At 41.4% G+C, this 11,775-nt stretch overlaps 1 protein-coding gene across 1 annotated transcript; it reads left to right on the top strand.

The window, feature by feature from the left end:
• Positions 1-983: 983 nt before the first annotated feature.
• On the top strand, positions 984-3,846 carry LOC147884932 (protein XRI1-like). Its single transcript, XM_087397785.1, has 8 exons — positions 984-1,395; positions 1,572-1,697; positions 1,802-1,929; positions 2,032-2,119; positions 2,221-2,332; positions 2,432-2,472; positions 2,565-2,651; positions 2,768-3,846. Exons 1-8 carry the CDS (start codon positions 1,290-1,292, stop codon positions 3,070-3,072), a joined length of 993 nt encoding a protein of 330 aa, XP_087253911.1. The 5' UTR covers positions 984-1,289; the 3' UTR covers positions 3,073-3,846.
• Positions 3,847-11,775: the final 7,929 nt, after the last annotated feature.

Below are 11,775 nucleotides of genomic sequence, written 5' to 3'. Positions count from 1 at the left end.
TTGATAACGAATATAATGCTCGCACAAGGAATCAGCGAGGTCATGCGGGAGCCCAAAAAGGGGATGGAAGCTGGAGCCCAAAAAGGGGATGGAAGCTGGGAGGGGTTTGGGGGAAGAATCAGATCAAAGTTGGCGGTGAGGGGGGGGTGCCCAAATCGAGGAAAAGCAACAAGAGATCATGGAGGAGGGAGGAGGGGAGGGGGTGTCAGTGCCACCTCATGAGCAGTGACTCGGATAACCTTCTGAGTCATAAGCAAACAGGAAAAGAGAGCAGAACAAGAGAGCAATGGCAAGACCCAATTCAGTTTGTGTGTGTGTGTTTTTCTGTTTGTGTGTGTGTTTCATGGGTGTGTCTGTTTCTACAACAAAAAAGAAACGTGTGTTTGCTTGTGTGTATCGGCCTCCAACCAAAAGCTAACAAACAAAGTAATCAGAGCAGCATTCGTCTTCCTGGGAAATGCCAAATGGGACCAAAAGAAAGAGAAAGCAAGATAGATATAGATATCTATTATATAGAGAGAGAAAGTATATAAATAAATAGCCTGTATATTATTTAATTAAACGCACAAGAATTGATATTGAAGGGACATGATGAAACCCCTAAGCAGGCTATTCAGCAAACAAAGAGTGACGATTATGGCATAGATTCAGCTAAATGGTGAGGATTAAGTGACCTAAACTTATGTGAGGGTTTTGAGACTGTGTGTATCTAGAATGAATTGATGGAGGGAAAAAATGGTCAAAAATCCCTTAAACTGGCGATTCAACAAACAAAGTGTGATGATTAAATGATAGAGGAAGCTAAATGTGCAGCAATTCTGGGATGATTATGTAAGAGGTTAAGCTAAATGTGAGGATTATGTGAGTAATATAAGTCACATTCCCACGGCACCCCAACTAATATCTCACCACTACCACCCCCACTACTACTATACAAGCTGGCCCTCCGCTCATCATCTTCTTCATCGTCTGCTTTTTCTTCCTTCTTCACTCTTGCATAGAACACTATCAACTCCATTTCCTGCTTCATCCTCTTCCACCTTCATCATCTTTCAGCTCCATAGCTCCAACTGATCGAGCTCAAGATCCTTCAACAATTGCAAGACTTGTATCCCTCTTCCCCTTTCTTGCCTTTTTTGCTTCCTCCCCTCCAAGCTTTCTTCCCCATCTTTCCTTCCATCTCCACTCTCTCAGCTTCTCTCCGATCTCCCCCCATCAAGAATCTTGGGTTGCCATCCTGCCTTCGCTCCCCCTTGCCTTTATCCTAAGATCGCCTCTCCCTCCCTCACATGGCTCGATTCCATGAATCAGACCGCTTGGACGACAAGTCCTTCAAGGAAGCTTGGGACTGGCTCGATCATGACGATTTGCGGCTCGATTCGGAGTCTCCCTTAGGTGGGCTTTCATGCGTCCACTCGACAGTTCAGTCATGCATCACTTGCTCCTTTCTGATGAGTTTTCGGGGGTACTAAGGCGTACGCTTGCGCATCGCTCGAGGGAGGATTCTATTGACATTGCCCATGCTTAGTGAAGCATGTTGATCCATAGTCGTTCTGCTTGCTTTTTTACAGTTATGTCGCAATCTTTATGGGATGATTTTGCGCAAGACGAAGCTGTAGTGAGAAGCTTGTTTGCGTCCACCCCAGCATCCCATGTCAAAGATTCAATGTCATCGGCTTTTATCTTCGGGAAACAAGGTGATGTTCGTGATGACAGCTGAATCTTTCTTGTCTACCTGTGTCTTTTGCATCCGATCGAGCTTAAGGCTGAGTCTCCATTGCTTGTTCATCGGATGCTGCAGATTGTCCCGAACCCAGCGATTCTTGGCAAATCAAGCGCGAGTGCAGTCCTCCGCTGAAGAGGCGGCGCATGCTCCACTTCTCAGGAGATGAAAATGATATGAGTCCTTGTCTGTCAGAACCGCTTGAGGTAGAGCGCGAGGCTATCAATGCTTGAAGTCTGGACTCTGGATTGCAATAATTTAGTCGTTTCCCATGGCACAGCTGACCCTGATGTTCACCTTTGATTCAGAATGGCAGTGAGTCTTTCATCGAAGTATGTGATGACTTCCAAGTGCATGGACAGTCTTCATCCAGTTCAATGTGGTACATGGCAAACGGTTTGTATCGTCCCGAAAGAATGCATTGCTTACTCAGACTTTCAGGCGATGAATGGTCGATGCACCCTTTAATCTTCCTAATCAATACTTCTTGATTACAGAGGAGTCGTTAAGCTCGGTTGATGATGCTGTCGAACAATCGGCTGAGAGTTGGATGGCCGGATGCTTCAGCGACAGTGAAACACAAGTCCTGGCACTTCATCGGAATTCAACGTAAGTAGATCCGCCCCTTTTCACAATTTCTTAGGTTATTCTTCCGCTTTGCTTTGGTCTGCGACGGTTAGAGGTGACCCCATCGTGTGCTTTTCTCAGTAGCTTCGGGACTGCGGACAAAGGAGTGCCAGACGCCACAGGTAGAGTCGACCACCTATTGCAAACAATCTTCACACTGCAGACAGAAAGTGGATAATATATTGACCTCGTAGCTGATTGTTTGATTGTGCAGAGAGTATAGAAGCTTGCGAATCCAAGCTTCCGGAGCCTCATCCGTCACCGCAATATGCAAAACCAAAGCATTGTGCGGAGACCCGAGGTGCGTGCATCTGTTCTTGGTTTGCGGGAGCTCATTACTGACGGATTGGATTTGTTAGCTGGTAGTTGCTAATCTTTCACGAGAGACGTGACAATCTCTATTGGTTGTCTCGGCAGGAAGGCAGGCGACAGGAAGGTCTTCACAAGGTAAATCACTGCCGATGAAAGATAAGCCAGTAGCGTATCCCTTCGCTTTAGTGAAACCCAGTGGAATCCAAGGGGACATTACACTGAAAGACATCAACCAACGGCTCAAGGAGCCCCCTGTGAAGGCTGGGGTGCGGCGTAGGGGTGAGCAGTCGAGGAACGCTGCACGTTCATCGCCATCGGGATTGGCATTCTCTGGAAAATGTGTGGTTGCTCTCACGAAGATCCACACAGAAGGCAAGGGCACTATCACCATCATGAGAACCAGAAGCTAGTTCTTCTATTCTCTAGCGATGGGACTCTTCAAAACCCACTCAGCATACGATCCGTTCATCGCTGATTTTGGGCAAGTTCCTATGCAATTGCTTTTCTGCCCAGGCCTCAAAGACCAAGGCCCATTGCTGCAGTTTTGATCCAGCTCGCCCGCTTCCACCTCTTTTGCTCGCAAATCCGTGCCATAATCAAGAAAGAAGGCAGACTTGCTACGATTCTTAGCTCCTTTAGATTGCACTGGGAGAAAAAGAAAAGTGCGATGGATGAAATTGATTAGTTAAGCAGAATTATAGGACTGCTGAAGCCGAAAACGGGACGAGAAATGCAGTCTGCGATTTACTATCCTCTGATGAAAGGAAGCAGCAAGCCGGAAAGCAGCTATAGGCTATCGATTGGGTGGTTGGAAGCCACCAATTCTATTCATTATTTACATACAGCCGATGCTATGGATAACAACAGACTTGAAACGATCTTTCTGTGTGTGTCTCTCCCTCTCGCTTTGCCAGGTACCCAAATCAGTCCGGAATCGGTCTAATAAAGTCCTCTTTCTTGTTCATAAATGGCCTCCTTGAGTGATGCAGTATCGTAGGCTCATAAATCGCAACCACCAAGAACCTCATAGAACCTTAACTTATGCTCCTCAGAGCTCTCTTCTACAATTTTGGCGGCTGCTTTTTGCATCCTTGTCTTTGCTGAGGTAGCCTCTTTGACTGGCTCATCTAGCAATTTTGTGGCACTAATCCACTCTTCCCTTTTCAGTGGTACTCAGCTTTCCATGTACGAGTATTAATTATGCCCTTTTTATCTGGATGAGGCTCTTATTTAAAACCGTGTGTGGCTCCTAGTCGTTAATCCAAATGCGTTAATTCTCATTTGCTGAATTATTTGTAGGCTGTATTAATTGTGCAAATCTGAAAGGGGTGCAACTACCTGAAACTCTGAACTCTTCTTACATCTCCCCAAGTATTCCTACAACTTCAAAACAACTCCGAAATCCTAAGGGCAGGGTCTCATGGTGCTCAATGTTTAAGGTTCAAGCACGCGCCAATGAAAGCAAAGTCATCCTCATAACATAGGCCTTGCTCATGAGCTCGCTATTAGTTAGGCTAATTTAGGTTGTCATATATGAACATACTCTAATCATAACCTCCATCAACTTAAAGTCCAAAGTACAATTATGTATTTATTTCTTACCATTTGGCAATCCTAACTCTTAAGGGTAGTCATTAATGTTCTAGAAGAGAGACTTAAATATAGCTATGCTTAGAAACTGTCGCCCCCCTTGGTTACAAGATAATCAAGGTGCTCTCACTTTTTGTTCACAATAGGATTTGTACATTTGCATCCTCTACATTCATGCATCTTTTATATTCTAGTATAGTAAGTAAATTGTTGGAACATCTTTAGAGTACTCTAATTAGTGAACTACCTCTATGGAGGTAGTGCTAATACAAGGGTAGATTACTTACACTATGATTTTGATTGCAAGTGCTTGAGAAAATGACCAAGGACGTAATTCCCTTGTAAGTATCATGGGTAATTTTTTTTTCCAAGAAAAGAAAGGTCCATTGTTGGTACTTGCTATAAATAAATTAAGTCCATCTTGAATTTAGTACATGGATAGTATACTTGGAACCATGATAAGCATGGAGTTTTTTTTTTCCAAGAAAAGAAAGGTCCATTGTTGGTACTTGCTATAAATAAATTAAGTCCATCTTGAATTTAGTACATGGATAGTATACTTGGAACCATGATAAGCATGGAGTTTTGGGTGGTCTTTTCAAAGTACATGTCCATCATGCCCAACTCTTTCAATCTTTGGTCTCCCCCATATGACCAAGTACATTCATTTTATTAAAAAAAGACAACTAGTTTAGGAACGTGTAGCATGACCCATCTACAATGAGTGCAAGATATGTCTCTAGGTTAGGATATATCCTAGGTTCCCTTTAACTCCAAGGAATAAAATTTAGATTTTCTTTATGGATGTTTAAATTTCTTATAGCGAATTTTAGAATTGGATCTAGGTGAAGACTTAGCATTACTAGAAAAATGTTTTTGGTATCATTGCATCACCTCTCTCTCTCTAAAAGTGGAAGGCCATTTCTATATCCATATGTATATATGTGTATTGCACGTGCACATTGCATCAAGTCTCTCCTGAAGACATTTATGTCTAGGGAATTTTTTAAGCCACATGGAAAGTAAGGAATGGAGAGGAAAGGATGGATCATTGTGAGGAGATGTAGAGTAGATGAATTTTAAAGAATTCTACAATTAAGGAAAGAAGATGGATGTGACCAAACTTGGAGAGGATATTTTGGTTGATGAGGCATGCACAAGGTATTCGGGGAGATTCGAGAAGTTAGGTTTGAAAGATGAAGGAGAGGTAGATAGTAGGAGCTTTATTCATTTTTTGCATCAACCTTAAAGAAGGGTATCAATGTGGGGCAACAAGCTGAGGCAAGGAGAGAACATACTCACAAAGGGGCACAAAACACAAGAGACAAAGAGTAGTATGCTCATGTAAGTGTACATGTGTATACTGTATAGGTGTGTGTTGGACTATAACACATGTCATGGTGTGTCAGACGCACACATGCACATGATGCGACTTGTTGCCACCTCCTTTCCCAACACAACTTGTATAGAAAAGAAACCTTGGCCAACTTATGTGGTAAGAATAGTATTTCGTATAGTAAGAATAGTAAAAAATAACCAAGGTTGTTGACATCATTAGCAAACAACTGGCATCTATAAGAGTGAGCTTAGGGTGCCTATGTGGTAGTAAGAGGAAGACACCAAGAGGATGGCGACCTAAGAAAAAGGGTGTGGGGAGAGGAGGAAGACCCCAAACGAAAAAACCCCTGTGCAAGGCACATGGCTCCAACCTTTGATTCAAAATTCAAATCCCCCTATCCTCGAGGTTCTTGCCAGATTTTAGCCTCAACTAACCACCACACAGTAGGTTCTAAATAAGAAATATGAGAAGATAAGATGGTAAGATCCATTCTTTTGCAAGATCAATCCAACTTTTAAATTGTACATGGCTTTTAAAATTCAACATCATGTTTATTGGAGTCTACTACCCATCAACAAAAGTGAAGGTGTGTGTAAGTCCCAACTAGCATGGAGGCATACTTTCAAAGGATCCTATCCAAATATCAACCACAATACAAAGTGACAAAAGAGTATTCAAAGGCATGAGGAAGAGTCTTGTCTAGATTTGTGCCCTTGTCGTCCTCTCCATGTTGCCTATGGGTTTATATTGTTCCACCATAGGAAATAGCACATTCACAACATGGCTCATGTCAAGGTGTTAGTAAGACTCTTAGCCTACAAAATAGTTGGTTATTTTGACAACTGTGTAGATGCTTTGGGTGGTCTCATTGCCACCTCAATTGTAAAATCTATCGATGCCTCCTTATTGACCATTAATCGACAAAATCAACTAACCAAATGCATGCTTTGTTCAAGCTACCTCTCCTCCAATGCCTTGCAGCCAGTCATGAGCTCTATGAGTACCACATATTCACCTTTGTTGACACAACCTACCATGTGTATATGCAAATAGTCCTTGTGAAGAGCTTCCAATGCCTCGTGGTCGAGTTCTTCAGACGAATTGAATGCAATTCAAGTGGTCTCACCTAGCCTTGAGTAAGGGTTAAAAAATACATCAAAACATGAAATCATTCGTGTTGTAATTGCCGAAGGAACCATAGCACAATAGGACTTTAGACATTAATAAAACTCCAGATGCCAACCTATTATTACATAGTTTCCTTTCCTTAAGTACGGCAAGGCAATGAAGCAAAGAAAAAGAGGGGGCTAGATTGTTTATGAGCACCTAATCCGTGAAGCCATCATTTCAATGCAGCATGCAACTGCACTGCAATGATGATTTATTGCATGAACTAAGTATAACCCACTTCATGAGCCCTACCATTCATGAAGCATTATGGCAAAAGCATGCATTTTGCTAGATTAGGAGTGAGACAAAAGATCTATCTATGTCACTATAGTCCAATTATACCATGGACCTAATGTGCTCTCTCTCTCTCTCTCTCTCTCTCTCTCTCTCTCTCTCTCTCATGCGCACGTACATGCGCACGTACTCTGGTACTATTAGTATGCGTGTGCATAATCAGTGGAGCCAGTTACCCTTTCCTACAAATATATCATGGCTCACAATGGACCTAAAGAATGCATGATAAAGTTTCAAACAATTTTATCCAAAGCCTTCCTATCTCTGGACTAGAAATCTGTGTATTACACTAGAAAGAAAACTTCGCAGAAGAGTGAAACATGATCAATTTTGGAGCTTCCCACATCCCACGGGATCCCTCAAGGATAACATGCCTGTAGTTGACTCTATTATTGGATCGCCTCATACATCCGCAATCTAGTTTAAAGGAATAGGAATTTAGTTGCTTGTAGTACATCCCTTTCACAACATAGGAAACTTTATCAATCACATTCTCCCATTATCAATGTACCCCTTTTCTACCTTCTCCTTTATTGCAATGCACTTGATAAAAATAAGATATGCATCCTCATCACTTGTCTCGTTGAGAGAATATAGAGATATAGAGAAGAGAAGAGATAGAGAAATAGAGATGACTTTACCTCAGCACCATTTCCATCGAAAGAAGACATGGAATGCATCCTTGATGCTCCCAACACAGTCTCCCCCTTGCAATAAAAAAGGCCGGCCAAGTGTAGCGTCTCCAATCATCGTTTCAATTCTTTGGTAAAGATGAAAGGGGGATACTTGTTGAGGCTATTTACAATGTCCATTGGGATAGTTTGGTTGGGATACTCACACAGCTTGTCTTCTGAACACACCAAATAATTTAGCTTAGTGCAAATCCAAGAAGTGATCACATCGTGTCCATCTAAATGTGCAAGGAATTATGCATCTTATTATATTTTCAAAAACACCTCTACAAGCCCAGATATATAGAAGTTTCAAAGAGAGATGATAGATGTTGCAACGACAACAATGGATATGGTTGAGTAGATGAGTATAACAAACCATAACGAGAATGCCTGCCATCTCACCTCTTCCACCTCAAGATGCTGCTGACATTCCTGCAACTTGTTGCTCATGCAATCCCTCTGGGATGACATCTTCACATAATCAATCTCTCTTTCATCTTGCATAGGACTCTCCCTTTGCTCGCTAGCCACATTTGACAAAATATGAAGAGGGGAGAGGAGAAGAGTGGAGATGAGGAGAGAGGGCACAGCTAGAGAGCACACCACCAATGACTAACTGTACACTAGATTTAGTTGAAATTGTAGAATATATACAAACACTTTTAGGGTTAGGGTTAGGGCATCTAACCCTTTCCTTTATAGCACTCTATAAGTGTTAGTTCTATGCACATATGATCACATGATGTTCAGCGTGATCTCTCAACACCTTTCCTCATGATCAACATCACATGCACCTGTAGTGAGTGCCCTATATTCTGCTTCAGTTCAAGACAAAGAGACAATTGGCTATTTATTTGACAACCATGATATAGCATCTTGACCAAGGAAAAATCATATCCTTGTGTGGATCTCCTAGTCTCATGATCTCCTACATAGTCATTGTCATAGTATCCCATGCAACCTTGGATGACTTCCTTTGTATTCTATTCCAAACTGTCTTGTACCTCTGATGTATCTCAAGAATCTTTTGGCTGCATTCCAGTGAGACTGTTTTGGATTTGCCATAAACTGTGCAAGTGAACTTAGTGCATAACAAATATTTGGCTACATGATAGTCATATATATAAGAGATCTGATGAGCTGCTGATAGTATCTGTCATTGACTGTAGGCTTTTTTGAATCTTTTGTAAGTTTCAAACTCTGTTCCATGGGAGTGGCTGCAATCTTGTAATCTACCATATGAAACTTCTTCAAGAGACTATCAACATATTTTAGCTGACTCATAAAGGTGCTGTCTGAATCTCTCTAGAACTCAATACCAAGAAAATAGTGCATAAGTCCAAGATCTTTCATGTTGAACTCTGCAGCAGATAAGTCTTGTTTCAACCTTTTGATGAAGCTTTCTTCCTATCACAATTAGATCATCTATGTACAAAAAAATAGTAATGTCTTAACTCAATAGGTGGATTTCTTCATTTACTAGGGTTCAAGTAGCCATGGAGGTGGAGGATAGTATGAATGGTATTATCTACTAGCAAACCAAGTTTACAAAGTAGAGAAATAAATGCGCATACAAGATCCTTCATGCTCCCAAACAATTGATCTATCATTTAAGAGAGGATAGATAGTGGAGAGCCACTCCTATAATTACATTCATTAGATAGAACATTTGAGAGTAAAGAAGTAAGTTTTTTATTTTTAGATAGCCCTATTCAAAAGGCTTCTCCCACTTGGAAAAATATAATATCCATATAGCAACATGGTACCAAAGCAAAGGGAAATTTTCATTGTTGAGTGAGAATCCCATTATGCTTGAGGGTTTCTCATGCACTTCTGTAGGAACTCATAGATCTTTGCATGGAAGAAGGGACTTCAATGTCTAGCCATTTAAATGAGTTTAACACAATTTTCAGTCAACTTTCAGCTTAAAAATTTGCCTTTGATGACTCAATTAAGGCAATGTTCTTATTGGTCACCCTTCCTAAAAGTTGGGACACTTTTAGGACTGCTATAAGTAATTCAGCCCATGCAGGAGGCCTGACAAGCAGTGATGTTGAATGTAGCCTTCTCATTGAGGAGGTAAATAGAAAGAACAATGCTAGAACTAAAAGTTTAAGTGCTCTCAATGTGAGAGGGAGGTCATATTCCAGGGGAAAATACCACGACAGAAATACAAGCAAGTCTAGAAGCACATCTAGAGGAAAATCCCATGCCAAAAAGGATTTGGAATGCTTCTATTGTGGGAAGAAAGGCCATTTCAAAAAGGATTGCTACAAATGGAAGAATGATAAAGGCAAAGGCAAAGCTAATGTGCAGCCCAAGAAGGAAGAGAAATCCATGGTAAATATAGAGGAAGTGAATGGCAATAGTGATGAGGGTGACATTCTATGCCTCTATGTTTGAGCATGCTTTTCTTGTGACTAGTGATGATGCATTGTCACAGAATTGGATACTAGACTCAGGAGCATCTTTCCATGTCACTCCACATAGGGAGTGGTTTACCATTTATGATGCAGGAAGGAAAGGAACCGTGAGACTTGGAAATGATTATCCATGTGACATTGTTGGAGTGGGAGATATCCACTTGTCTCTTCCTAATGGTTCTACATTTGTACTCAAGAATGTTAGGCATGTCCCAAATCTAAAAAAGAGCTTGATAAATACGGGACAACTTGATGATGATGGCCATCATGTCTTTTTTGGCAACAATACATGGAAAATTAGCAAAGGGTCACTTGTGATTGCTAGAGGTTCCAAGCATGGAACGTTGTACTCAATGCATGTGTTAGGCATAAGAGATAATGTAATCAATGTGATCGAGCAGCCATCCGTCTCTTTGTGGCATCATCGATTGGGACACATGAGCATGACAGGAATGAAGATACTTTCTGGTTTGCAGTATGTTCCCATGTTTGAATTTTCAGATTTTAGCATGTGTGAGCATTGCATGTATGGGAAGCAAACACGGTCTTCACATAAAAAATCTTTGGGCAAGAAGAGGCTTGAACCATTGGAGTTGGTTCATAGTGATGTGTGTGGACCTATGCCTATTGTCTCATTGGTGGTGCGCGAGTTCTACATGCAACTCCTACATGCGAGTTCTACGTGCAACTCCTACATGCAACTCCTACATGCGAGTTCTACATGCAACTCCTACATGCAAGTTCTACATGTGAGTTCTACATGCAACTCCTACATGCAACTTCTATATGCAAGTTCTACATGTAGAGAGAGAATGTCTTACAATTCCTACATGCAAAGAGAGAAGATCTCCAACTTGTATAAATACTCCATAATGGAATGAAGCCCACACTCTTTGGGGCATTGTATTGAGTTCTACCTTAGTAATTCAAGCAATTGTCTCAAGTGTCCATGTTTCCTTGCACTCCGCGTCCAAAAGCATGTCCTAACCTTGCAACTCCTCCTCCCCTCTACTCTAGAACCTCCTTCTAAACCTTGGAACCTCCTTCTAACCTTGGAACCTCTTCTAAACTCTAGAACCTCTCTCTAAACCTTGGAATCTCCTTCTAAACTCTAGAACCTCCTTCTAACCCTTAAAATCCTCCGAAACCCTACAACCCCCAATGAAGGCGAAAGCCTTTATTACCTCAACCATGATGATACACATTCCTTTTACACATGCATGCACTATGTTTGCTTACCACACTTAAGCTTACATCTCTCACCGAAACACGACTCAAGGTCCTAAGCTACACATATATTACAAACGACAACCCTAATATATTTGTAGGTGACAAAAAGCCTCAGAACCCTGCATACTGAGAAAACCTCCAGAAAGAGACAACATCTTAGAAATGGCCCATGTTGATGCTTTTTAGCAATTTAAGCAGCTTCAATAGATGCTAAGGGATTCAAATGAAGCTATTGCAAACAAAGTGAGCAAAGAGTGGAGGAGATAAAGGAGAACATCTGCAGCCTCAGGATGAGGGAGGAAGGAATCAAAAAGTGACTTCATCATGTACAGAGCAAGATTGTGATATTGATGACCACAATAGTTAAATTAGATGCCTATCTTGCTATGTAGC

Source organism: Dipteris shenzhenensis, chromosome 26 (genome assembly GCF_047967505.1).
Source record: "Dipteris shenzhenensis isolate YYH24624 ecotype China chromosome 26, Dip_SZ_1.0, whole genome shotgun sequence".
NCBI classification, from domain to species: domain Eukaryota; kingdom Viridiplantae; phylum Streptophyta; class Polypodiopsida; order Gleicheniales; family Dipteridaceae; genus Dipteris; species Dipteris shenzhenensis.
This window is presented reverse-complemented; position numbering and strand designations above follow the sequence as displayed.

What these genes read in the sequence shown, in the direction of transcription:
- LOC147884932 (XM_087397785.1), top strand. Translation starts at nt 1,290, where the DNA reads ATGGCTCGATTCCATGAATCAGACCGCTTGGACGACAAGTCCTTCAAG. An exon ending in TTTTATCTTCGGGAAACAAG is followed by an intron (nt 1,698 to 1,801) that starts GTGATGTTCGTG and finishes CGGATGCTGCAG; the next exon opens with ATTGTCCCGAACCCAGCGAT. An exon ending in GTCTGTCAGAACCGCTTGAG is followed by an intron (nt 1,930 to 2,031) that starts GTAGAGCGCGAG and finishes CCTTTGATTCAG; the next exon opens with AATGGCAGTGAGTCTTTCAT.